Genomic DNA, 25,979 nt, shown 5'->3' with positions numbered 1-25,979 from the left:
GACGGAGCTCTTTAGTACATATTCTATCACCGCCCCTGGCCTAACAAGCTGGCCATATTAAATGCTCAAACTCACTGTCAGCCAACTACGCAACCATGCTCTCGGCCTATTCACCCATCTCCTGCCGCGGATGGCTCGGGAGCGACTTTAGCCTGCCCCACAGCGCTTGGAGAATTATCGGGCATAACTTGAATAGGAAGCTAGATAAAGCGCTGCGCCCTTGATCCTCGCAGCAACAGCATGACGCTTGTGCGGGCGTACATATACTACTCAGTCTGCGAAAAGGGCCCAAGATTTAGATCCTGTCCTAAGCGGAGTCGTCGAGTTACACCCAGGCATCGTTATTCGTGCGGAAGATACTTACTTATATCGTATGCGGATATGTTGAGCCCATATAGACAGGGTCATCTGGAGGAGAGACATGGGAATGGCGGAGTGCCCAGGGAGAAGGCTCAGGTTCCTCTCTTCCCCCAATGGTTTAAATAGTTCCCCGTAGTCCCTTGATGTCCAATTGATCGAGATGTGGATTGTTGGTTCAGGTTGGCTGCAGAACTGTCAATCACCATGAAGAGCCCCATTACCGTTCTCCTGCAGCTTGGTGCTGTGTATACTTCAATTGCATCAGCCTGTAAGCTAAGTGACCTCCCCATATTCTCGAGCCATGGCAGAGATGGATTAAACCAGTGCGTTGAGTTCAGAGATGAACATATGCTTACTGACAGGTTGATAGATCCCCAAGCTTGCGATATCCCCCGGCTCATTGACGCCACTGCCGACCAACTTCAAGATGGATTGACTAAGGGGTGCTTCACCAGTGTTGACCTGGTTAATGTAGGTGTTTTTCTCCAAAATTCTTATCCAAGGACAATCCGTTGACAGTTGCTATTGTTCAGACTTATGTTGCTAGAATTGCGGAGGTCAACTCCACGGTTCGAGCGGTCACGGAGATCAATCCCGATGCCCTTACCATTGCAAGGCAGATGGATAGAGAGAGGAAGCAGGGCAAGCTTCGAGGGTGAGTCGAAATCATGCTAGTTGAGTGGTAGGCAGAGGAGCTAACCTTTACAGCCCTCTTCATGGCCTACCAATCGTGATCAAGAACAACATCTTCACAGATGACAAGATGAGCTCTACTGGTCAGTCGACCAATCCTTCCTCCCGGTCTTATCTCAAGCTAATAGTAAACAATTAGCTGGATCTTATGCCATATTCGGTGCCCGAACATCCGCTGATGCCACTGTGGCCGCAAAGCTGAGAGAGGCGGGCCTGGTCATCATGGGCAAAACCGGTGCTTCTCAATGGGCAAACTTCCGATCGATCAACTCCACTAATGGCTGGAGCGCATTCGGTGGCCAGGTAACGGCTGCGTATATTAAGAACCAAGATCCCAGCGGAAGCTCCAGCGGCAGTGGTGTTGCTTCTGATCTTGGATTGGCCTTTGCAACCTTGGGAACCGAGGTGAGTGATTGCATGCAGGGTAACACCAGCTTCAATATCCTTGCTGACCAGGTATAATGTATCTAGACAAGCGGCAGCATTGTTAGCCCCGCTGAAAAGAGCAACATCGTCGGTCTCAAGCCCACAGTCGGTCTGACTTCTCGCCGTTTCGTTGTCCCTGTCAGTGAGCGCCAGGACACCATTGGCCCCATGACCAGATCAGTCAAGGATGCAGCCTACCTGTTGCAAGTCATCGCGGGCAAGGACTCGAATGACAACTATACCTCCGCAATCCCCTTCGACACCATTCCTGACTACGTCAAGGCATGCGACATCAATGCCCTCAAGGGAAAGCGTATCGGCGTTCCTCGTAACGTTATCAAGATCTTCGGTTCACAGAAGACGGCGGTAGCACAATTCAACCAGGCACTGGCTGTTATGAAAAAGGCCGGTGCTATCATAGTTGAGAACACCGACTTCACTTCCTTTGCTGAATTCGCTCAGAGCCCTATCCCAGACGACATCCTGTATGCCGACAGTCTGACCAACCTGCCCGATTTCTTCAAGCACCTCAAGGTCAACCCTAACAACATCACTGACCTTCAGAGCCTTCGAAGATTTACTCAACATCACCGCCTGGAAGAGTATCCCAGCCGCGACACGGCCAGATGGGACATCGCCCTGCAAAAGGGGGTGAGAAACACTGACCCTGAGTTCTGGCCAATGTACCAGAAGAACTTGAAGTTTGGTAACGAGGGAGGCATTCTTGGTACCTTGAGGCGCCACAAGCTTGATGCTGCCGTCCTACCTACTGATCTAACGCCATATATCCCCGCACTTGTAGGGTCCCCCATCATCACCGTCCCGATGGGCGTGTATCCAAACGGGACAAAGGTGAACCATGACAGAGAGCTTGTCACCTCGGGTCCTGGAATTCCTATCGGCATCGGTTTCATGGGTGATCTCTGGAGTGAGGAGAAGCTGATTGGATTAGCATATGCCTTTGAACAAAAGACCCGTGCCAGGCCAAAGTTCAAGAGATTCATCGAGCCCAAGAAGGAAGTGAAGAATATCCTCTAGAGAAGAGATGCTGTGTTGAGTAACCAAGTAGATAACAGTGACGGTTCTTAGTTAATTCTACTATGATAGAATATGAAATATACATATGATCCAAAACCACTAGCATTAAACAGGTCAAAGAGATATCACTTTGTATCTTATTCAATAAATCTATTGAATAGCGATAATGAATGGGAGGCCTGTATCCATCAATAGAGATAGATCCGGCTCCAGATGGGCCATAGTGAAAGCTCTTCTAAAGTGACTGGGCTGGTATTAACTGTCACTTATCCCCCAAATGGACTATGAAAGAACTGGCCATAGTGACTCTTAGCGTTGAATCCGTCACTATAGTCCTTTGTCTCTAGTAGGTAGAATATGGTAGAACTAGCTCCATCTCAGGCTGAAACAAAGGGGGTATTCACGTTTATCAACAAAGGCCACGGGGCTGCTTGTGTCAGAACGTCACAATAGTATCATATATTAACGGCGGTATCTTCACTCTCACAGTCCCCACGGTCCTCTCTTTGGCAGGACACGGAGGAGGACAGGCCTCGCCTTCTTCGAGCTTCCCCATTGCGCGAGAAACGCCAGAAAGGGAAAGCAAGGAGAAGGAGGGTCACCTGACTTAATTTCGATTAGTCATTAGGGCTAGGGCTAGCTAGTCCTAAAAAGGTTAGCTTCATCGGCTACCACCCTTTGAGGCATTTGGAAAGGATATCTTGTCACGTGCACAAGCTTTGACCACTTTCTAATCTAACCATCTACCTTTTTCCTCTCTCAATCACGTGCACAACCACCAACCAAGCAAAGTTAGAGTCACGTGAAAGGGAGGATGCAGGGCCAGAAGAAGACAGCGATGGAGCTGGTCTGCGAGGACGAGGAGCGGTTCTGGACGTATCTGAGGCAGCTCTACGGCCAGGAAGGGTGAGTTTGCGCGGTTTCAAGCCTGGTTTTCTCTCTTTTTCGGTGGTTGGTATCGAGTGAGGTGCTGACTCCCAGGGCAGAGAGAGCGAGCCGTGGCCAGCTCGTCCAGGAACACGTTGGGCGGCCGGAAGCAAGAAGGTCAACGTCCACGCGCTGTTCGTAGAGATCATTGCAAGAGGAGGCTTTGACGAGGCGTCCAAGGACAAGAAGAACTGGTGGGAGGCTGCTGGGATTGCCGGTATAACTGGTGGCCTGATAGGAACCCTCTCGTACCAGGTCAAGCTGCTATACGCGGAGCGGCTGCTGTGAGTTTTCTCTGGACCAGCCAAAAAAAATCACCCCATATAAAAATAACGTCCTTAACCGTGCCTCTGTAGGAACTTCGAATACTTCTTGCTCCTGACCCCGGCGTGTGAGCTCCCCAGCGCGTCTCAGGCAAGAGCAGGTAAGTCATGTCCTGTTTCGTGCTTTGTCCGCAGCCGCGCTAATATGTAAGGTGTCCAGCAAACGCGGCGTTACCGAAGCCAAAGTCAAGGAAGCGCAAACGCGCCGGCTAGTTCGAGTCGCACTCCTAGTCTTACTCTTCTTCATCTTTCTGCCTTTTACTTCTTTCTTCTTCCCTGTCGACGACACATCTTCTCTCTCTTCTCCCTCTTTATCTCTTCAAGACATTTCTTCCCTGCTTTCTCTGTGTCTGTCTCTTGCTGTCAGCCATCAAAATGGACGTCATCGAACATGATACCCCGAGCAATCGGCGCGGTGTCTTTGCTGCTTCTGCTCAACGTGTACCTTTGCCCCCTGACATCGATCCTCTCATGACTCTCGCTCTACCAGATCAAGGTATGTAATACTGTGCAGATAGAGCCTCTCTTTTACTGGCCGAGCTTGATTCTAATGGCGGGTAGTTCCCAATATTTATCGTTTCTGCTGGATGGGCATCCGATCTGACATCGACAAGGAAGTCGATTTCGCTCTTCACCATCTTATTGTCATTTCTGATGAACGAGGAGACAAGCTCAAGTTCAGCGACTTTAACATGTTGGCTGAGTCTCTCGTCAAGCAAGTTTTAAAAGTTTCTCTTCTCGTCTACGGCCAGGAATGGGTCATCGAGCTTGATCACCCAAATGATACCCTCTCCCAAAATCTCAATGTCATCTTTGCCTTAACTGGCACTCCTGATCTTCTACATCGCATCCAAGCCAAGAAAATCTGTCTCGATGATACCAATCTCGAAGATGAATCGTTTCGCGTCAGGCTCCAGCGCGTCAACCAGGCTGCTCTCATCATTCGAAACATGTGCCTACTCGAGGAAAATGCCCGCTGGTTTGCCGAAGAACCACTGCTAAGGGACTGCGCAACCATCATCCTTAATCTCCCCTGCCAGGACAGATTCATAGAACTGAAGAACTACTTTTTGGAAATCGTCGAGCAAACCTGTCCCTTTTGGGACATCTGGGACCAAGACCCGCTTTATCAAACCTTCATTAAGCTGATAGGCAGTGAAGACCGCTTCCAACTGCTGACCTCGTTAAAATGCCTCTCTTTGTTTGCCATCGAGCGCATCGAATCCAAGATCATCGACAGGATCCCAAGCCAGATTATTGAACGGGTAATCCGCCTCACTCTTCTCAAACAAGACCCTGAGCTTCTTTCTGTTGCGCTTGATTTCCTCTACCAGTTCTCCCGTTACCAGCTCAATGTCCAGCAGCTCGTCACAGACTTTAATCTTCCCGTTGACCTCATACCGCACCTTGTTCACCTCTTAGACTACGGCAGTGTGGTCCGCAACAAGGAAATAATAGATCAAGTTGAACGCATAGCTCCGCCTCCCGACCAAATTCCAGTTCCACACCAAGATCTTTACCGTGATCTCATTAAACACAATGAGCCCGAACGGTGCAGCCTCTGGCTCAAATGCTGCTTCATCGAAGATCCAGAATGTGAAATTACCCAACTGGCAATCTGGCAGGCCTACCAAGCATGTTTCTCCCAAAACCGCATCCCGGGCATCCAATCAGCAGATACACTCCAAGCCACTGAGTTCATCAACACGGTTAGCAATACCTTCTCTTCTGCTCAGGCCAAAGTTGTTGAAGGCCCTTCTGCCCGGTTCATCATCCGTGGTATCCGCCCTCTTGAAACCACCTACAATCTTGATGGCTTCCCTAGCCTTCACTGCCTGTGGGGCAAACAAGGAGAAATCCGATGCGATCATGTATTCATTGACCCTGCCATTCTGCGCAACCATGTGTTCCAAGATCACCTTCAGTTCAATCCCTCAGGCTCTGGCGGATGGGATCTACAACCACAACCTTCCAACCCACGCGCATGCCACTGGGATTACTGCTCGGAACATTTAACTCCCACGCCGAACATTGCACAGATAGCTGGACATGTCTCCGCTCACCTTCCCCCGCTACGAGACATGAGCAAGCCACCACCTATCCCTCCCCGAGCCATCATCCAACCTAAGTGTGCCCGGCTCTTTAAACTCTATCCCACGCCTGTTGATGAGCACGGTGAGCCATACGGGATTGCATACAAGGCGCTACTTGTGATGAGATACATTCTTCTCGGGCTTCCATCTACACCATCCGGTAGTCAATACAACAACTTACCATGGCGAAAGGTGGTCTTTGGCTCACAACGCTCACACTTGATCGAAACTGCAACAGAGAATCCCAGCTTAACAAAGGAGATATTTGGATTCTTGAACGAGCTCGACTCCTCTTCTTAAAGTTCACGGCCCGCCCGAATCATCATCACGCTCAGATCTTTTTCCATAAATTTTTTTTCCCTTTTTCTTATGCAATAGACGGTTATGTTTTCCCTTTTTCTTTTTTGTTTCAGATACCCCTCAAAAGAGTAGCCATATTTTCCAATGTCAGGGCGAAGGGGCGAAAATACGGCTTTGATGGGAGGAGCTTGTTGCTCTCAAGTTAGCATGTCTTCATGGACCCAGTCATGTACTATTCAGTTTTAATAGCGTTCGAAGCTTGAATAAAGGAAATCTCTTTTCCCCAGCCCAATTGCTTTTTTCCACAGTGACTATGTCTTTCTCATGTCGGGGGGTATCCAGGAGACGGATAGACAGAGCTCTCGGCAACTGCCAAGTAGGTACCGACTCTCCGACCTGTAACACGCAAAAACGTACGATGACTAGTTTAACGGATAGACTATTGCGCCGGCGGAGGCACTGAATCCTACCACCAGCAGTGAGTCCCGCATAATGTTCTCAATTCCTTGACCTGAGAAGGTAATTGATCCTTGCTACTCGCCCCTGTGTCCAGCATGATGCTGTTTATCCATACATAAGATGACAAATATAAAATTCAGCTCAGGTAGCAACAGAAATAGTATATAAGCGTCCAACATCGGCTCTTGAAGATTGATCATTTCTCAATCCAATATCAAGGGCCAGCCAGCCGCATTCATTCTTTACTAGCTACATCATCCCATCATGGCCTCCAACGACTCAAAGCCACTCCGAATCGGAGTCCTTCTGACGTACTCAGTTCAGCTCCTCGACCTAGCAGCCGTTGACCTCTTCGGTATGATGTCAAAGGACTACATCACCGAAATCGACGTCCTTCCTCCAAACATTGCTAGCTTGGGACTACCAGTTGAGATCAATTACATCGGAATAAAGCAACTGCGCTGGCACGTTTATCCAGTGCACAGCAAACATCGGCATCAGGCTCACTGCCTCGATCCATGACGCCTCTGTTTCTGCGGATAACCTTGATATATTAGTGATACCAGGACCAGACCCGAAGTTTGTTCCGGACGAGTCTGTATGCGCCTTTGTCAAGGCACATCACGATGCTGGGAACGACATCTTAGCGATCTGCACTGGCAGCTATATTGCCGGATACGCCGGCATTCTGGATGGGAAAAGCGTTACTGGTCCGAGAGGGTTGATATCCGATTTGGAGGTGAAATTCCCCAAGGTGAAGAAGTGGGACAGCACACGAAGAGTATCGAAAGATGGAAATGTCTGGACGAGCGGTAGGTTTCTGTCAAAATAGCCCCCTTATTCATTAGTATACTGGTCCTGATGTGCTAATGCTTCCTGAAGGTGGAGTAACAAATGGCAACGATCTCGTATCCGCCTACCTTCGAGAGCACTATCCGCTGCCCTTGGTGAACGCCATCCTGTCTATAGCTGATGTGGGCGAACGGCAGATCGAGTACGAATCAAAGTGATAAACAAACCTGCCATTCTCAGATGCCATGGTTTGGGCCGGTGTATCTAGAATCCAATTAAAGTTAGGACAGCCATAGCAAAGGGCCAATTTGATTCATCTTCAATGTCAGAAGCGAGATAAGAGCTTGGTCCATTCACAGTATACACCTCAATGAGGAGATAATTCGTAGGCACCAAAATCACTTGGAAACAAGCAGAAAGCATAGACACCTTCTTGAGAAACATTAACAAAGCCCCCTATCAAAGATCTGCGCAAGTTGCCTGTAGCTTTCTTGAATTACATTTCACCTAACGCCAGCAAAAGTTAGCAGGATAAAAATAATTGATGTAAACCTTCTAAGAGATGCTGCTCCAGCGTTACGTGAAGAGATCATAAACCTATGGTATTAGCAGGGACCTTTGACCACTCTCCAGTCTTTCCAGTCCCTACTAGTTTTAGAGCACCTAATTGCTCAGATGCCTATGTCCCACACTCCCTAACCACATAAAGTAAAAGTGTCTGTTGTTGGGTGATATATTGTGTTTTCTATGTGTAGCCTATGTAGGGTTGGGAATCTGGTATCGACTGGAAGCCCATGATAGTCGGTTGATGATTTGGCATCGATATACAGGATCATAAATACGCCGTACAGATGTGGCAAACACGACGATAGCCGTGAACAGTTATATTGAATATGTCGAGATTATGATGATGGTAGAATCTGGGTATATCAAGTTGAAACTGGTCTGAGTGGGCGTGTTGTTGACTATAAAGACAATACCATTTGCTGATGCAATGCTCCTACTAAAGATCTTTGGAGGGCTTGGTGGAAGGAGTTAGCTGTCGACAGATCAGGCGCAAGGGACAAAGGGACAGGGATAGCCGAAGCCCAGATTAAAAGCTGTATTGTGTTATCCTTATGCCCTTAATTCATTTTATGCTATTAAAAAACAATAGAGAATAAAGGAAACAAGGAATAAAAATAAAAAGTATCTAAAGGGTTGCCATTATCATGCTAGATGGCGGGTTGAATGAATATAGACGCTTCTCTTGGATTTGACGGTATTCCAGCTCACATGAGGAAGTAAGAAGGCCGTAACCAATATATTTCCAGGCTACTTCACTCCCAAACATTTGCAAATAGGTCATCACCACCTCCAAAACCGCTAGATTTTCCCTTGCTAGAAGTGCTATTTCCATTCTTTACTGGGGCTGGGGTTGGGTCAGCCCATCCGCCAAAATCTTCATCAGCAGCAACTGCCGGAGCTGGCTTAGTGGTAGCGGGAGATGGCGCTCCCCAACCGCTACCTATGTCGTTCGCAGTTAGGGTATCTGGAACTTTCATGGCAGATGTAGCTTTTGAAGTAGCGGCTGCAGGGGGTGATGGTTCGGCCATGCTCCATGCGTTTCCGCCCCAGGGGTCCATTGTGCTGGCGGAAAATGCGTTTGATGGGCTAACGGTGCTTGCGGGAGGAGATTTTACGGTTGATTGCTGTGGTGGTGAAGAGAGATTAAAGACAGAAGTGTGGCTAGGGGAGGTCAGCGGGGGCGAAGTGGTAGTGGCTGTCGTTGTCGTAGCGGTGGTTGATTGTGGTACTGGAGAGGAGAAAAGGTCAAACATATCATTAGATGCGCTGGGTGGTGCTGCGGGCGCCTTTTTCGACGCTGTTGTTGACCCCATCAGATCAAAATTGGAAAGAGGGGGTGATGCGACCTGGCGTGGCTTTGGGTTTGGCTGAGCTGGAGCATCGTTAAAGAAGCCACCACCGCTCGACATCGACGGCGAGGTTACCTTTGGAGCTGCAGGGGAAGACTTGGAGCTGGTGAGGCTGTCAAATGCAGAAAAGGTGGACTGCTGTCTCGGTACAGGAGGGGAGGTGGTGGAAGGGAAACTAAGCCCACTGAAGGCATCACTAAGGCCACCAAAGGCGTCTGGTTTGGAGGCCTGCTGAGGCGGGGATGAAAACGAGCTGAATGACGAGTTTCGTTCATGTTGAGGCTGCTCTTGAGGTTTGGGAGGCGCAGAAGCATAAAGGGATAGAATCGACTGTTTGAGATCTGGTCTCGAGGGGCCTGAGGTAGGGGTATTTCCACTTGGAGTACTTGCGGGGCGGTTAGATCCCCCGCTTGGTTGACTGGGGCCGAAGAAATCTAATCCAAGCAACGAATCAGCCGGCTTAGTGGGTTTTGGAGCAGCAGCTTGAGCGGCTGGTCTGCTTCCTGGTATATCTGTGGTCCTCGGTCTCGGCGGTGGGTTTGCTGGCTCATCGTCGAAGAAATTCACGGCCGGCGGTCGCGCTTGTCCGGGTCGGGGTCGGTTAAAGCTTTGCTGTTGTTGGGAAGCAGAACGTTCCAACTTGGCCTTCTCTTGGATAACCGCTAAAGGCTGTAATTGAGTCAGTAAGTTGGATATTGTAAATGTTCTTTCCCGAGACACTTACCACGTCCTCATCACCTTCCACCTCAAGGGTAGAGGGATCGGGCATCGGACCATCCATCACCCATCGTCTCGACTCGTACTTCGTTCGGATGAAATTCTCAATTTTCCTATCCAATGAATTAGCATCCGGCCATTGTAGCACCTAATCGTGAATGTAGGCTGCACGTACGCTTCTGATGGTACGTGTCCAGGATTTAGCTTATCTTCCCAGTATCTGTGTCATAACAGTCAGTTCTGTCGAGAAAACCCGTTTCCATATTCCAGTCTGTATGGCATTCATGTTGAACGTACTTGTTTGCCCTTGCGTTTCCCCATTTCATAATGCTTTGTAACTGCTCGTCTGTCCAGGAATCGAGATCCACTGATTTCACGCGACTGATATGTGTTCCCATTCCTCGATGGATACCCGAGCATCGAATGCAAATAAATACGCCAATATTCCAGCTGGCCCATCTTGGATCTATTAGGAGGAGTAGTCAGTAATGTGAACAGAGTATTAGGATAGCATTCAGGGGGTTGCCCGCATCAAGGTGAATCCGAGCCATGAGAATCATAGACATTAGAGGCGGTGGACTCACGCTTATTCCGTTTACAATCGGCGCAGGTTTTATTGCAGGTCAGCTTCAGAAGATTCTTTATCATCTGCTGGTTCTGTGCTGCCCGATCGGCTGGTGGGCGGCGAGACATTGTCGAAGATAGCGGCAAAACAGGCGGTTGAGAAAAGAAGAATAGTTTGAAATAAAAGGACGAGTATTTCGCCACTCGTATATGTCAATTCAGACGGCTGTAGAGTATCCTTCACGTTCGCGAGGAGGTATATCAGAGATATCTTGCTGCCTCCAGCTCGTTCAAAAGGCAACGAAAGTCACTTTGTGTTCGACGTTTCGATCCCGCAATAACTAATCGGATTATATAATCATAGTATAAATCACGTGAATGTCCTTATCTCCGAAGGTGGGAAAAAGAGGAAGAAGCAGCATTAACTTTGCAATAATTAATTTACATACATAGTTACATGGCAGCAAGATGGATTATTGTCTTATATGTTCTCCTTAGGGGCTTTCGCGGCCTCTTCATCCTCGCTAAACTTCAGGCTAATACTGTTCACACAGTGTCTCTCGTCGGTTGGTGTATCAAACCCTTCACCCTTGAAAACATGACCCAGATGGCCTCCGCAATTCGAGCACACGATCTCCGTCCGGGTAATGCCAAAGGATCTGTCATCAAGACGTTTGACCGCACCAGGGATGCAGTCGAAGTATGCCGGCCATCCACATCCTGATTTGAATTTATGAGTGGCTTTGTATAGTGGTGCGGAACAACCGGCACATTCATAGACACCGGACTCGGGCATATGTTTGTCGTATTCTCCGGTGAAGGCGCGTTCGGTTCCTTTCTGGCGAAGAACGTGAAATTGCTCTATACAAGGTTAGCCTGGGCAGTCAATAGGGCCAGATCGTCAATGATGCCAGTGGAGTTTGGACGTACGTGGTGAGAGAACCGCTCGCCACTCGGCATCTGTCTTTTTGTCAGGGTAGCCTGCCATGTTCTCTGAATTTGCACTGGAACTAGAACTGCTGAAAAATGAGGACAGAAAGCCCATCATAGATGAAGTTCCTGGTAGAACTAGCCGGCTAGGTGGTGATCTCTTGGAGAAGCGAGGAATATGTGATGTGAATGTATAGCTGTTAGGCGCAAGCCTGGATGCAACTGATCTGTATATAATTCGTGAGAAAGACATGAAGAAAGAGTCACCAAATTTATAGAGATGCTGGAGATTTTTATAGTCTTCATACAAATCAGATTCCTAATAGCCAGAATCAAGGAATGACGTTTGACAACGGTTTAAGCTTAAATTAGTTGAACTTACGCCAAGCCCGGTGTGGAATCAGTAGGGCGAAGCATCTACTCCGTACAAGAGGTCCATTAGCGACGCCGTTTTCCAGCTATTTGAAATCATTATCTATTCATAGTATAGCCCATCTACTCTCTTTACTTTCTATTCAAACATTGACGTGATCATAAAACCAACGCTGACTAGACTGGGTATCAACCAAAGCTCCAAAAAGCAAGACGCTCACAAATAAAAGGAATGCACAGCCAAGGGAAATCTCTTGCATCTGTCAGAATGACAATGGATGGCTCCGTTAATAACCAGCCTGGCCAGTCACTACCAGCGCACCCCGCTCAACTTCAACTTTCCACCCTTCTCGCACCAGACAGCGCGCAACGGCAGGGCCTAACCTTGCAGTACCATTCTTACTATGCCGGCCAAGCCCAGTGACAACACGGTAGCTTCGCGCTCCATGCTTTGATCGCAAACGATTGGAGTACTTCTCATCGCCCAGGGATTCCCACCAGGATTCCACCCCCTCTTTCGCGATTCGCACTGCGTCCTGCACGCTTACCCCATGGAGGTCTAGAACATTGCTACTTGACTGGCTGTAGACAAGCGCATCAGCAGCAATGGCTGATTCTTTCTTGGCTTTCTCGAAATGCTCGCGCCCAACGGATGAGTAGTACCCTGCTGCGCCGCCCATAAGACGGTCCGACTTCCCACGGCGATAGGCAGAGTGTGCTTTTTCAAACGCCTGTTGGCTTGCAATGAGATGTCTGTCTGCAATAGCACGGCTGATGACGGGGTTGTAGTTTGGTCTAGCGCCCGTTGCTGCAGGGACAGATATAGCTCTGGTAGATGGACGGTTTGTACTTGAGTTAGTGGTAGCCTGGAGTGACCCAGATGGACCGGCTGGCCGGTATTCTGGCTGTATGAGGCTTGGTACGGGTTCGACTATCATCATTCTTGCCAGCTCGTTCGCAGCGGATATGCAATTCCTTGTCAGCTTTAGAAGACCAACGAGGTCATTGCGAGGGATGGCTGAAAATTCCTCTTGCAGTTCAGCAATTTGGGTATGAGTCACACTATCTTCTATGTCTTCCGCTGAATATTTCTTTGCTTCTTCCCTTGTAAGTGCACGGATAGTTGCAGGGAGTGATGCGCGATTTGAATGGTATGCTGAGCTGACAGCCGACATGGCCAAAGTTGTCCTCGAACAAATGAATTCCATATCTTTCTTTCCGTTATCCCATCTGTTCTCAGGCTTAACCCCACTACTATCGCTAAGGGATGTCTGCGAGAGGTCCGATTCAGACAAGTGTTGTAAATGCTGCTTGTTCTTATTCTTTTTGCTTTTCCTGCGAGACTTGCCATTATCGACGGGGCGCTCGAACCCCGCGATACCTTTAGGAACTGAAATCTGATCCTCGTCGGCGCCGGAATTCTGACTGTTCTCAAAAAATGACAAGTTTAAAAGCACGTCCATAGCCTTGTCAACGTTCCCACCATATTTATCAAGCGTGTGTAGAACGGTATACCGGTCGATTGAGGGAAACATCTCATGTAAATATTGCGCTTGGTCTTCCGAATTTGATCTATTCAAGCCCTTTATGGCAGTTGTAGGATCACCCGAGTGCTTTGAATCATTATTTATACTGCGAGCCCTCCGTCCAGAATCGTTGCTCGATTCTGCACCGAGTGAGGAGACATTTGATCCAAGACTTGTTGTGTTCGTTTCATGCGAACTTAAGGTCTGCGGTTCGCTTTGCGCGGATGCAATGCCGGATGCGTCCTCCGGGAAATCAAATCCACTGGTTCCTGACGGGTCAAAGAGGGCATCTTCTTGTTCATATGCAGATATCTTTAATGCGTCCAAGGTCTCTCGAAGCTGTTGGACAGCAGACTGGTCATCAAGGTCATAATCGCTGACAATCGCAACGAAAAGTGCGGGGTCCAGAGGGGGGCAGAACTCGTTCTCAAGTTCCTATTGACAATTATTAATCGACGGATAAGATAGATACACAGGAATAAGCGGTTATGCGACGTAGACTCATGGCCCGAGCAGGATTAAACGGGCTTTTAAGTACTTACATTCAAGAGGGAGGGCGCGTCATCCATGCTCGGCAGTAGTCACTTGGTTCAATCGGGTGCTGTGGCTGATGGATAGTTGCATCTCTTGTATCTGGATAAAAATAGAGGAAAGTAGTAAACCAAGACGGCATTTATAGTATGGCCTGGCAACACTGACCGCGAAGAGCTCGTGTTGTTTGCGACGGGTTGTTCCGTCTTCTTCTTCTCCCTCTGTGATCTTTGACGTCGTTTTGACTAATAATTGATATAGTCACCGAAAGTTAGGGTAGTTATGTCACGTGTAGTGCTTTTGGGATGAGCACCATGCAGAATAGTCGGCAAATGGCTAACTGTGGAAGAAGAAGCCTATCTATAAGTGGAAGCGCTGGCATCAATATCCTATGCAATGGAAATTGCTATGCCCTGCGTTTGTATCTTCACTCCAATTTCGGCTCGTCTTGCCTTTGTTCTGATAACTACGAGGACGCTGCGCAGGCTTGGCGAAGCTGATATCTCACAATTGACACATCAAATGACAAATGCAAGTAAATGTCAACACGGAAGGCAAATATGTTGAGATGAGATTCAGAGGTGTGGGAATCTCAGCTATAAGCAGCCTTCCCCGTGTGTCTAGCTGTTTGTAGATTAAAAATACTCACGTCTGCAAAGTACAAGCTCGATTGTTGATATTGAAGCCCGATATAACGTCCGCTAAGCCTATGCTTACTCAGTAGTTAATCCCCGCTATACGATTCTCAAGTTAGATCATCAAAATCAAATTCAAAAAGGCGATAAGCCGTTAGGCAAAAATATTAACCAGATGGGATAACTAGTTAAAGGAAGGAAAAAAAAGAAAAGAAAAAAACAAAAATGGACAATGTGATAATCGAAATCACGACCTTCCGTAGTTTATGACTTGCAAAACGGACGTTATACCACTAAACTAATTGCCCAATTGCAATACTTTCCCCTTCCAGCGGAACTATGTGCTAATTGCCCAGACATATTAGGATTTTGCACTTATTAAACTTTTATGGCTCCTTCTAGAGACAGGAAACCATGTGCATTATTGTATGGATGAATCTCCATTGCGAGAATGTTTGAATACAGTCGGGAGAACTATATAATCGACTATGCTAATTGCCCGAAATTCGTGTGGATCTACGAACTTTCTAACCCTCGTAGTACATCGTCTTCAGAAACATCGCCGGTCCAGCAGAATAAATACCACCTGGATAATGAATAATTTAGGCCACCCTGAAAATTTTCGCAGAATAACGAGCACAAAATGACTGACTGTTATAATTCAGTCGCCCAAGGCCTGTTAAATGGGTCATGTTGCCAATAGATTTGTTCGTGAATGATAGGTTGCCCGTGTAGCTTGCTCATAGTAGCGCGCCACCCGTAATCCTGGTATCATGGTGATATGCAACATATTGATAATTATCATTATTCTCATCATTACAGGTAGTAATGACTATATGCTGGTATAGGTATACTTGGTTACTGGAAAGGGATACCAAATAGAACAAGCCATAAATCCGTATTTCCTCCACATAAATAACTGTAACTCCGGCACCTGCACGGCTAAACAGAAAAGAAGTACCAAACGCCAAACATCATACACCCAGGGTGTTTATTCATATGTTTTCCCGTAGCTCAACGGCGAAGATTCCGGGCATTAACTTCCGATTCTACCGCCATCATAGTGCCCTTATAGTCACATAGACTGCAACCGTATATACACACAGGGAATGTAAGCACAGCGGCTCAGCGTCAGACGGATGGGATACTGTTCAACGACAGTATTATACGTGACTCTCTCGAAGGTTGAGGGAAGGTAGGCCATTTTGAACTCTCAAAATATCCAGCCTAGCACGACCCACAGCACAAGGCCAGATCCAACTACTATGGCCGCCAGCTTTAGGACAGCTATCTTGTCGCCCTGCCTGGCCATACGAGTCAACCGGCTTGCACTGCCCTTGATATTCGTTGATAGAGAGGAGAAGACATCGCTCTGTAGGCCCATCCCCAGGGCAGAGAATTAGTATGTTTTCGGACTTTTCAACAATTGGGCGCGGCACGGGGTATACGAACGGTATTATCGATCATATCCTGGTCTCGTGCATTATCGTATATGTTCACTGTGACTGATTTGAGGGCGCTTGTCTTCTGCGATAGGGACTCGAGGAGGGAGTTGTTTTGTCTGGGGCAGACGGGGTAGTAGTTAGCACCAGCTCATGGGGAAAGGGAATGAAACGCCGTTGAATCAGTAAAGCAGAAGGGTACCTTTCTCTTTCGTATGCGTCACTCATTTTGATCGATCGTTAGGTTGGTGAGGGAAACCGGCTGTCTTGTTGGTTGAGGAAGGGTGATGGGATGTGCTTTTGCCTCTTCGAGAAATGCGGACAAGCTCTGTTCTGGTAAGGTGAAAATTAGAGGTTTCAAGACACCTATCGACTAGTATTCAGCCTGTTAGAATATCAGAAGCTAGCTAAGTAAACGGTGGTTTGATAACTCGTTAATTAGTTGTTGATCGATGCGCAGGGTTGGGATTACTCGGAGATTATATCATGTGATTATCAAATTTCCAAAAGTCAACCCCCTGAAGAGAGACGGGCAGCAGCTATTTGCTATTGGTAGGATTGAGAAGCGAGAAAGGCATTTATTATGAGGTAAAGAATAGATTTCATCTATATAAATAACATGGGTATCTAAATGCGTCGCTCGCTCATCGTACAATAAGTGTGTTGACATTAAAAATGACGATTACTATGGATACTAGTATTTCCCTCCCCAACTGACCCGTCTCCATATCATAACAGCTGCTGCGCTGGCACAAACAACTGCACCGATTGCAATGCCCCATGCCATCCACTTGCCTTCCGCGTCTTCTTCGATGCGGGGAAAAGCAGTGCTAGGCTCCATGGCTGCCTCAGCGATATGCACGAACAACTCTTGTATTGAGCTCCATGTTACGCTGACGTGCAACGGTGGGCCAGACATGTTCAACTTGCTAGTGTATTCGTCTGGTTGTAGCTCGGCTCGTTGCGTGGTGCGATCCAAATCAGCTTTGAGGGCAATGAAGACACTGGGTAGCTCCTCTAGGTGTGGGTATTTAGCTCGTAGTTTAGGTATGTAGGCGAAGGAGTCCGGGTCGGATGAGTCGTACGTGTAGGCAATCACATCGCACTGGTCTAATAGCTTTGCCTGGTTATCGAGAATAGCGGGTTCCAGTTCGCCTAGTTCATCGAGGATCATGTAGCATTGTTTACCGCCTGGAAGCTCTACTGTGTTCACGGCAGTACGAGGCTGGATGGTTGGGCGGTAGGACGGGTAGAATCCCCTAGATAAGAAGGCGTCCAGAAGAGAGGATTTACCTGAGCCTGGAGCACCGACGACATGGCAGAGGACAACGTTCCGGCCCACGCGCCCTGGCCGTCTGCGGCGTTTCCGGGGTTTGGTGATCTGAAGGGCAGCGGTGGTAGTGGGGTTGTTACGATCAAAGGACTCAAAGCCTAGATATGCAAGGTATTCCAATGTCGTCTTGGGAGAGGTAAACGTGGTCATACTCCACTGCGCAAGCCAGCCCTGTAGGGTTACGTGGCCGGCCTCATTGCGAACTGTGGATGATGGGAATGAATCCTCCGTCCATGACGCAGGTAAGCCTGGTGTTGGGGCAAATATAGAGGCAAGTTCCTCCTCGTTCAAACCGCCATCGTTATCCTTATCGCAGAGCAAGAAGAGATCAACAAGAAAGCGGTAGCCGGCAGGGGAGAGCTCAGCGGAGGAGAAAGGGGGTACGTCGAACCGTGGATGTAAGAACTCCTCCTGAAGAGAGAGGTTGTCTGTGTACTGAAAGGCTCTAAGAATGATCCAGACGGTCTCATGCCGACCCTTTTCAACATATAACTTGTTCAAATGAAGAAATCCTTTGGCGTCTATACCAGACGGCGTGACAGAGTCAGGCAACACCCTCCGAATAGTATCTTTGATGTTGGCCAAGTCTTCCTCACTCAGATGCTTGCCAAAACACTTCTTTTGAAAGTTTTCAATTTCACAGTCGCTCAGGTACCCATCACGGTCCTTGTCGCATAGATAGAATATTCTATGAAGCACGTGTACCGCTGCTGGTTTGAGCACCGACTCCTTTGAATCGTACAAGGGGGATATTGGATATGTCACGGCCTTTTGGCAGAGGAAGAATGATTCGTTTACATTCCTGTGTGTTCTGGCGCTACTTCGAATGCAGGAGTCAATTTCCTTGAACTCCGTCATGATCGGAAGCATCTCCTCCTCTATTGGCTGTGACTCTCCATGTTCATGCAAGAGGTCTGACTTGTTGGCGCACAAGACCACGGGAACGTTGACACCCAGGGAACGGAAATACGGGAGCCAAAATAGGGCAACCCTCTCGTAGCTGTAATGGTCTGAGTAAACGAGAAGGATGACGTTGGACTTGCGAAGCTCCTTTGCAAGGTTATTTCGATCTTGCGGCAGGGCAGACGTGTCAACAATGGTCGTCGTGGTCACATTATCGGGCGTCCCAATGGTCGGCGGGATGGTCACTTGCGGCAGGACGGTCTGGATCTTGTTTGTCACGAAGACTCCCTTGACAAGCGACGTTATCAAGCTCGACTTGCCCGTCCCTTCATCGCCGCAGACGCAGATTCGCACTGTTCTAGATGTTAGAGACCATTGATAGCATCGATGCATCTGCCGGTAGCGAGCTTACCGGTTCCCATTTCGTGCGGGCTCCTTGTATGTCTCAGCGCAGCTTCATCATAAATAGTCCCTGTATAACCTGTCGTCCCTGGCGTCCTTTCTCTCTTCTCTTCTCCTTTGCTTCTCTTCGTCTTCTTCTTGTTGTCGTTATTTATGATTACATAAGTAATTACTGATTACCTAACTATGACATAATCATCTTAATCTCGCCCAAAAAGGAAAAAGAAACAAAACTTCTATCAACGTTTATTTCTTTCGTACAAAAACTTCATGAAAGCGCATAAAAAGAAGGGCGAATATGAAGATATATTGGGCCCCTTCGCAGCCTGCAGCGCGCTGGTGATCTGCCTGTGAAAGCTGGTGGACTTTGATCCCCTTGGTGAGAGCGCAGGAGAACATGTAACGGCGCGGAGGAACGTTTCACCCAGCCTCAATCGGCCGTCCGGGGGTGGAAGGTGAAGGACGAACTCGCAACGCCCAAGCCCGAGCAAAAAGCCATGGCTGGTATCTGGCTTGTTCCACAGATCAACCTCGTACTCCAGGGTTTTATTTTTGTCTATCTGACGCCCACGGACGAGCACGAGGAGTGACGACTTCACGCCACCAACCTGCGCCCTTTACCATCAATATCTAGATCGATAACTTACCGTCTACCGGAGGGACTTACGAGTCTTTGGGGGTTTGGTCAGCAGAGAGTGAGAGACATAACTACATATACTCTGTATAATCGCACCTCTACGGCACAGAGCAAGCGGAACATTGAAGGATAGGGGGCAAGCTGTGGTCCACAGTCTGGGAAGATGCCGTTGGGATTTAATAATCCGCTGCCTTCTTCGCTGGCGAGTAAGTTGGGAATCTACCATGTGCTCCAGCTAGTTATAACTATCCGTCTGCGGAGTGATTTAGTGCCACCACTTTTTGCTAACGTATGCATGTCAATCACAGGTGAATGTCGGAAAGCCAGCAAGATCCTGCTCTCGTTCATTGATCCGTCGGAGTCGTTTGGGCCTGAGAAGGTCATTCCACCAGAGATACTCGGCAACGCAAAGGTCGGTATTATACTTTCCCGATATTTTTTGTTTGGTTTCGTTTGCAAAGTCCGAAAAGGTGTTCTAACGTCTGCAGGGTCTGGCAATTCTCACAGTGGTAAAGGCCGGGTTCGTTGGCTCAGCTAGATTTGGATCCGGTGTCGTCGTTGCTCGGCTTGGAGACGGGTCGTGGTCCGCTCCCTCCGCCATCACCACCGCGGGAGCTGGCTTTGGCGGCCAGCTCGGCTTCGAGTTCACCGATTTTGTCTTTATACTCAACGATTCGGCGGCGGTCCGTACGTTCAGCCAGGCTGGCTCGATAACGCTGGGAGGAAATGTGTCTGTTGCGGCGGGACCCGTGGGCAGGAATGCCGAAGCTGCAGGTGCAGCCAGCTTAAAGGGAGTGGCGGGCGTATTCTCATATTCCAAGACCAAGGGACTGTTTGCCGGCGTGAGTCTGGAAGGAAGCGTGCTGATTGAGCGGAAGGACGCGAATGCGAGAATGTACAACTCCAACATATCAGCCAGCCAGCTGCTGAGTGGTGCCGTACCTCCGCCACCCGGTGCAGAGCCGTTGATGGCAGTACTCAGGTCGAGGGCGTTCTCGGGACGGTATGGTACCACCTACGCAGAGCGGATGTACAACGACGTCCCTGTGTATGATGACCGACATGTTCCCGACATGGGATATGGGGCCAGGAACAGGTCTTCTTCGACCAGTGACTACCAGTTTGGTGACCGGCCGCAGCGACAGAGTACGTGGCAGGACAACGTCCACGACCGGCAGTTCAGCGGTAGCGGACTGAATCGGTCGAACACTGTGGCCGGACGAGCCAACCCGAACGAGACGTTCGACAGCTTCGGCCACAGCCAGCGGGGAGTAGGAGGCGCCTTCGATGGCCGCCCCGCCCGTCCGACGGCTCCAAAACCTGTCTTTGGACAGAAGCCACAGTTGGGCAAGGATCAGGCATTAGCTCTGTTCACCTTCGACGCCGACCAGGAAGGCGATCTGGGGTTCAAGAAGGGAGAGATTATCACCATCGTGAAGCGGACGGAGAAGCAGGACGACTGGTGGACGGGCAAGATTGGAAGCCGAGTCGGTATTTTCCCAAGCAACTACGTTGAAGCCGGAAAGTAGCCATCCTCTTTCTCCATTTCTCTCTGTCTCTGTCTCCATCTTCACCTTCCATCCTCTGGTTCTTCACAGAAATAGACTTCGTCTCTCCCACGAGCTGCCTTCCATCTCTGCCGCGATGAATTTATGGCCCCCCGTTTCCCCTTTTTGCTTCTTCATTTCCTTTGCAGGCGTTTTCCTCTTTGTCTAGCCCTATGTATCTACCTGTCTACCACCTACCTACCGACCTATATATATATATAAACATCTATCTCCTGTCCCTTTGTCCCGGTAACTTGAAACGTCTGCCTACCTTAATTATACCGTCGAACCAGCCAGGCAAAATTTAAGGGGCTCGTCAGGCGGGAACGAGACCGGCCGGAATAAACACTTTTGGCCCCAGTCGATCCGCGTATCAGCCTTCGGTAGACCGTCTTCATCATCTTCACCGTCGTCTTGCATAGCTCAGGAGGTATCTATGTATGTATGTGTGTGTGTGTATTCGACTGATGGTGGCGCCCAATGACCGTCTCGCCTGCGCAGGGGATCACATCACGGTGAACCGCGAGTCACGCTGACAGCCAGTAGCTCGAGGAAGACAGCTAGATAGTGTGTGTGTGAGAGGGAGTGAAAGACAGTCGTAGACGCCTGCCGAACTGCTGGACCTGGAGACGACGCTGGCCAGAGTGGACTTTGCTATAAATAAAGCCGATATCAAACAACCCTGTGGCTGCATGGCTGGTCTCGTGTGTCCCTAACTAGTTACAAGTAAGAGTAAGTACAGGCAGTTAAAGAGTTGAGATCCTTCGCCGTTGAGCAGACAGTAGAGCGAACTCCCGTCTTTCACTGTATCCTCTTCTTCTCTCCTTCTCTGCCGTCTACTTCATCTGCTGCTTGCCGTGAATATTCTCCCTGACTCCTGGTCCTGGTCCTGGTCCTGGCTCTGTCTTCCTCCCCTGGGATCTTCCTTGTGCCCGAGAGCGTCTGCCTCAGCGCACAGTCGACGAGCTGCAGAAAATATTTACAACCAGGGCAGCAAAAGAAAAGAAGACACAGAAGACAGACAGACAGGCCGATAGACAGATAGACAGACAGGCAGACAGGCAGACTGATAGAAGATATACGAGCGAGACGCCACGGACAGCGCAGGGGTCGAGCTGTCCTCCGCCTCTGCCGCCGGCGCTGCTGCAAGCCTCAGATCGTCTCTTCCTCTCTCTTTCTATCGATCTTCTATCTCCCAAGGGCTTCCCTCGTCTTCCTCCTCCATACATCGTTCCTTTTTCCTTTGATAGATACGAACGGACGAACTACGCCCACGGCCAGAGAGACCAGAGAGACGAAAACGACCAACCCTCCCTCCCCCTGTCCCTCGCCGTTAACAGAGCTAGTTATAGCAGGGCATCTTAGTCGACTTGACTTAGGTATCTCTCTTCCTCTGCCTCGACCTTCTTTGCCCGTCTCCGGGTCCAAGTCAACTGCTGGGCAGACAGACAGGCAGATTCTTGCGCCGCCGCTGGTTGCTGTGCTCTCTCTCTGTGCTGCCCGCCTGCGCTCTCCGTGCTCGACATACATGCTTCGATGACACTGTGCAACAGCAGCTCAGTCCCCCGGCGGAATATCCCCCAGTCGGCCTCGCTCGCCCTGTCCCTTTTCTCTGCTGCTGCTGGTGTTGGTGCTGGAGTGCCGTGCTTCTTCCCCCGTTAGCATGCAGGTAAGGGTCGTCCCGCGCAATATCTGCCATACCCCCCCTTCTCTCTGCTGCTCCCGTTTCCCTCCCCTTATAGAGATGCTTTCTTTTTTTTTTTTTTTTACTCCGTGGATCTTTAATTCGTTATGGACGGCCTGGTCTCTACGTTCCAGCAGAGAGGAAGCTATTGCTGCTATTGTCCGTTTTCTTTGCGCTGGATGTGATGTGCTGACTCGCTTGCAGGCCTCTACAGACACTTACCGCCAGCCAGACAACCGAGGCGCTTCGTCCAGGCGACTGGCCCATCTCTCTATCAGCGACGACAACCGCCATGTCACGGAGGCTATTGGATACATGTACAATGATTCCTACGACGGCAGCTCGACCGGGAGTGGGAGTGGCAGCAGCCATGGAAACGGAAGCGCGAGCCCGCGAGACTCGAAGCGTCTGAGCTATCTATCACAGGAGGAAAACCTCTCGACAAACCCCATAAACCGAACCATGGGAGCGTCCTCGTCCGCGTCCTCGTCCGCAACACCCGGCTCAGCCTCGACTTCAGGGCCCGGCATGAGAAATAAAGATCGAGTGCCTATGCCCGCCCGAACCAGTTCGATGAACGGCGTCAACGGCCACGGGAGTCCGTCACGACATACGCTTTCACCCAACGATAGCCCCGGCCAACTCTCCCCCAGCCTGAGCCATGCTTCTTCAGAGGGGCCCGTTTCTTTCCCTCTGACGGATATAGACTGCCAGTCTGATCCTGCAACCGTCGCCCAGGAGCTCAGCAACCTCGCTGCCCTTCGTCGAATGTCTATGGACGTAGGCTCCATTGACCCGGATCTACCTTCGTTTGGCGGTCTCGTGTCCTCAATAGCCCCTTCTCCCTCCGCAGATGAGGACGACGCATCCCGTCTTTTCTGGGTTCCCGCACATCTTCACCCCGGTCTCGCTCCAAAGGAGTTCAAGTCCTTCCTAGACAGCAAGGCAGATCAGATAAAGGGCAGGTCCGGAGAACTCTCGCCCACAGAGGGAGCGGCACTGCTGCAACGCCAGGGTTCCGTAAGCAGCTTGATGCGCAAAAAGTCGCTGCTCTCGCGCCAGGTGGACAGCTCAAGCATTGGAAGGGAGGATTCTAGAGCGTCGAAAAAGCCGAATCTAGCAGCCCTGTCCGAGGAACCGCGAAACCAGTTTGGGAGCTTTGCTGACGAGGATGTGCCGATCCTTCCACCTGCGCCACCAGGTTCTAGTTTGCGCCGTTCCAGGAGGACAACCTACAGAAAGGGAAGCTTGAAGGCCGGCGAACGAGTACCTCATTCAAGGCGCGCTGCAAGACAGTCCGATATAAGCCAGTCGGAGGATACGGGTGATAATGCAAGCATCAAGCGATCGTCTACACCCACCAACGAGCCTCCTCCTGTACTAGGCCTAACCAGGGTATCCACAGATCCAACAGGATACGATAGTAATGCAACAAACTACTCAAGGCCTGCCCGGCCAAAACCAGTATCACTCACCCCTTCGACTTTTCCCCCTGCTACAGAGACTGAACCTGAGCTCAACCATACACCCGCCAGAGACAGTGCACCATCCCATACGCAGCAATGGGCACAACAACCCAGCGATAAACAGCCTCCTATCTCACAACACCATCACTCACTCTCACAGCCACAATTGCAAACACAACCCGTTGAACCACCCCGGACAGGCTCCTTACGCTCAACGAGCAATAACAATACCACCACCACACAGCCGCAGCAACAGCAACAACCGCAGCTATACATACCGGAGCGGAACTCATCACACCACCCACCACCCTCGCTGCCACCTCAAGCTCCACTTCCTCCAGAGCCTACGACAACACGGACGTCGAAGAGAGCAGGGCTTATTATACCAACAAAGGAAGCCCCTCCCATCAGCGAGCCGTTGCCCAAGATTGTTGCCCCAGCATCCTCCCATGTTCAGAGTGTTATCCAAGAACGTCGAAAATCCGACGAAAAAGAAAAGGATAAAAAGAGTAAGAGTAAGAAGGACTCAGAGGTGAAGAAGTCAGGTTGGCATTGGCGCCGAGGCCCGGCATCTGAGGAGAAAGAGAGAGAAAAGGAAAAGAAGAAGGAGGAGGAAGCAAGACGCAAGACCTCAAAATCATACAGCAAGTCGGATAAACCTCACGACAACGCCCGTCTTGACCTCCTTCAAACTTCCATCGACGGACAATCTCCCGCTAAATCTAAAGAGAGAGAAAGCCTCATCCTCGACCGCCCTGACATTGAAGAAGACCTTCGTCCGTCTCGCAAGGAACAACTTCGCAAATCCTCCTCTCCTCCTCCTAAAAAGGAGAAAGAACCGTCTCTATTCTCATCTATTTTCGGTGGCAGCAAGAAGAAATCTGGCTCCCATGATTCCCATTCCCGAAAACACTCCCGCTCACGCGTCCGATCGCCCTCACCAGACATCAAATATTATAACCTCAAGGCTGACGTTGACTATAACTGGACCCGCTTTTCAATCATGGAGGAACGTGCCATATATCGCATGGCACATCTCAAATTGGCCAATCCGCGGAGAGCTCTATATTCGCAGGTTCTCCTGAGCAACTTTATGTACTCATACCTCGCCAAGGTGCAGCAGATGCACCCTCACATGGCACTACCGACCTCGCCAGCCAAACACAAGACTAAGAAGAAAGATACGCAACAGAGTCAAAATCAAGGTCAACAAAAGATGGCAGACGATCATTCCCATTATCAAGATGTAAGCACCTCTGCTCCTTTTGGCCTAGACGCCGTCTCATCAACCCCTATCTAACGCTTTCTCTCTAGGGCCATGACCAAGACTCATATGCAGAAAATGGAGATTCGCAAATGTACGATTATGACCTGGACGACGGATATGAGCAGTCGCATCATTCTTCGAGCCAAGGATATGATTACTCAGATGGACGAGCTGAGGACCACGATGGTATGTGGTAGTCAGTAGCCCGGTATATATAAATAGCTTGGTTACAGACTTGATTTTCCCCCTCACCTTTCATCGTGTTCTAGACCTTCAATGCGGCCGCCTATACCCCCTCGTTCCTTACCTTACTTTTCTATACTTTTGCAGTCGCCCGCTCCTGGGCTCAGGGATGGGAATCTTCCCTACACATTAGATATTCTACCCATTTTCCCTTCCTTTATTCTGATTCTACTGGTGGCATAGCGGGACCGTCTTTCTTGCTTTTCATTTGGCTTCTTATCCATTTTCTGTGCTGCTCAAAGTTTTCTCGTCATAATCATATTAACGCATGCTTGATGGTTCTCCCATGTACACTGCTTCTCTCCTTATCAGAAACGGCCCTATGTTTTTTTTATAAAGAAGAAAATCACGGGTTATCTCATTCTCGACTCCTTGCCCATAGCCAGAGAGCCGATTTCTAACTTGGCCCGACGATATCCACCAGCTTGTGTTTATAAATATGAAGCCTTCCTC

At 49.4% G+C, this 25,979-nt stretch overlaps 11 protein-coding genes and 1 non-coding gene across 12 annotated transcripts; 6 read left to right on the top strand and 6 right to left on the bottom strand.

Annotated features, from left to right (window-relative positions):
* Positions 1-564: 564 nt before the first annotated feature.
* MGYG_01484 (glutamyl-tRNA(Gln) amidotransferase subunit A) lies at positions 565-2,517 on the top strand (the record flags this gene model as incomplete). Its single annotated transcript, XM_003177360.1, has 5 exons — positions 565-831; positions 894-1,015; positions 1,069-1,136; positions 1,193-1,458; positions 1,525-2,517. The coding sequence occupies 5 exons, from the start codon at positions 565-567 to the stop codon at positions 2,515-2,517; spliced, it is 1,716 nt and encodes a 571-aa protein (XP_003177408.1).
* Positions 2,518-3,355: 838 nt separating this feature from the next.
* On the top strand, positions 3,356-3,980 carry MGYG_01483 (hypothetical protein; the record flags this gene model as incomplete). The annotated part of the gene is made up of 4 exons (XM_003177359.1): positions 3,356-3,423; positions 3,504-3,728; positions 3,801-3,868; positions 3,928-3,980. 4 exons carry the CDS (start codon positions 3,356-3,358, stop codon positions 3,978-3,980), a joined length of 414 nt encoding a protein of 137 aa, XP_003177407.1.
* A 162-nt stretch (positions 3,981-4,142) lies between these two features.
* MGYG_01482 (chromatin structure-remodeling complex protein RSC9) lies at positions 4,143-6,160 on the top strand (the record flags this gene model as incomplete). Its single annotated transcript, XM_003177358.1, has 2 exons — positions 4,143-4,263; positions 4,329-6,160. 2 exons carry the CDS (start codon positions 4,143-4,145, stop codon positions 6,158-6,160), a joined length of 1,953 nt encoding a protein of 650 aa, XP_003177406.1.
* Positions 6,161-6,883: 723 nt separating this feature from the next.
* On the top strand, positions 6,884-7,629 carry MGYG_01481 (hypothetical protein; the record flags this gene model as incomplete). The annotated part of the gene is made up of 3 exons (XM_003177357.1): positions 6,884-7,045; positions 7,098-7,431; positions 7,502-7,629. The coding sequence occupies 3 exons, from the start codon at positions 6,884-6,886 to the stop codon at positions 7,627-7,629; spliced, it is 624 nt and encodes a 207-aa protein (XP_003177405.1).
* A 1,101-nt stretch (positions 7,630-8,730) lies between these two features.
* MGYG_01480 (stromal membrane-associated protein) lies at positions 8,731-10,737 on the bottom strand (the record flags this gene model as incomplete). The annotated part of the gene is made up of 5 exons (XM_003177356.1): positions 8,731-9,996; positions 10,052-10,157; positions 10,220-10,264; positions 10,342-10,510; positions 10,629-10,737. 5 exons carry the CDS (start codon positions 10,735-10,737, stop codon positions 8,731-8,733), a joined length of 1,695 nt encoding a protein of 564 aa, XP_003177404.1.
* Positions 10,738-11,089: 352 nt separating this feature from the next.
* MGYG_01479 (methionine-R-sulfoxide reductase B2) lies at positions 11,090-11,791 on the bottom strand (the record flags this gene model as incomplete). The annotated part of the gene is made up of 2 exons (XM_003177355.1): positions 11,090-11,469; positions 11,539-11,791. 2 exons carry the CDS (start codon positions 11,789-11,791, stop codon positions 11,090-11,092), a joined length of 633 nt encoding a protein of 210 aa, XP_003177403.1.
* A 406-nt stretch (positions 11,792-12,197) lies between these two features.
* On the bottom strand, positions 12,198-14,005 carry MGYG_01478 (smr domain-containing protein; the record flags this gene model as incomplete). Its single annotated transcript, XM_003177354.1, has 2 exons — positions 12,198-13,871; positions 13,979-14,005. The coding sequence occupies 2 exons, from the start codon at positions 14,003-14,005 to the stop codon at positions 12,198-12,200; spliced, it is 1,701 nt and encodes a 566-aa protein (XP_003177402.1).
* An 823-nt stretch (positions 14,006-14,828) lies between these two features.
* MGYG_10516 lies at positions 14,829-14,910 on the bottom strand. Its single transcript has one exon. It is a non-coding gene; the product is annotated as a tRNA-Ala (tRNA).
* Positions 14,911-15,616: 706 nt separating this feature from the next.
* On the bottom strand, positions 15,617-16,272 carry MGYG_01477 (SNARE; the record flags this gene model as incomplete). The annotated part of the gene is made up of 4 exons (XM_003177353.1): positions 15,617-15,686; positions 15,844-15,974; positions 16,055-16,163; positions 16,247-16,272. 4 exons carry the CDS (start codon positions 16,270-16,272, stop codon positions 15,617-15,619), a joined length of 336 nt encoding a protein of 111 aa, XP_003177401.1.
* Positions 16,273-16,738: 466 nt separating this feature from the next.
* MGYG_01476 (mitochondrial Rho GTPase 1) lies at positions 16,739-18,702 on the bottom strand (the record flags this gene model as incomplete). The annotated part of the gene is made up of 2 exons (XM_003177352.1): positions 16,739-18,633; positions 18,693-18,702. 2 exons carry the CDS (start codon positions 18,700-18,702, stop codon positions 16,739-16,741), a joined length of 1,905 nt encoding a protein of 634 aa, XP_003177400.1.
* Positions 18,703-19,482: 780 nt separating this feature from the next.
* MGYG_01475 (SH3 domain-containing protein) lies at positions 19,483-20,848 on the top strand (the record flags this gene model as incomplete). Its single annotated transcript, XM_003177351.1, has 3 exons — positions 19,483-19,525; positions 19,628-19,731; positions 19,808-20,848. 3 exons carry the CDS (start codon positions 19,483-19,485, stop codon positions 20,846-20,848), a joined length of 1,188 nt encoding a protein of 395 aa, XP_003177399.1.
* A 1,681-nt stretch (positions 20,849-22,529) lies between these two features.
* On the top strand, positions 22,530-25,480 carry MGYG_01474 (hypothetical protein; the record flags this gene model as incomplete). The annotated part of the gene is made up of 3 exons (XM_003177350.1): positions 22,530-22,535; positions 22,755-25,262; positions 25,331-25,480. The coding sequence occupies 3 exons, from the start codon at positions 22,530-22,532 to the stop codon at positions 25,478-25,480; spliced, it is 2,664 nt and encodes an 887-aa protein (XP_003177398.1).
* Positions 25,481-25,979: the final 499 nt, after the last annotated feature.

The sequence above is a fragment of the Nannizzia gypsea genome, genomic scaffold (genome assembly GCF_000150975.2).
Source record: "Nannizzia gypsea CBS 118893 supercont1.1 genomic scaffold, whole genome shotgun sequence".
NCBI classification, from domain to species: Eukaryota; Fungi; Ascomycota; class Eurotiomycetes; order Onygenales; family Arthrodermataceae; genus Nannizzia; species Nannizzia gypsea.
Note: the sequence above shows the minus strand (reverse complement) of the source record. Positions and strands in the feature narration are given on the sequence as shown.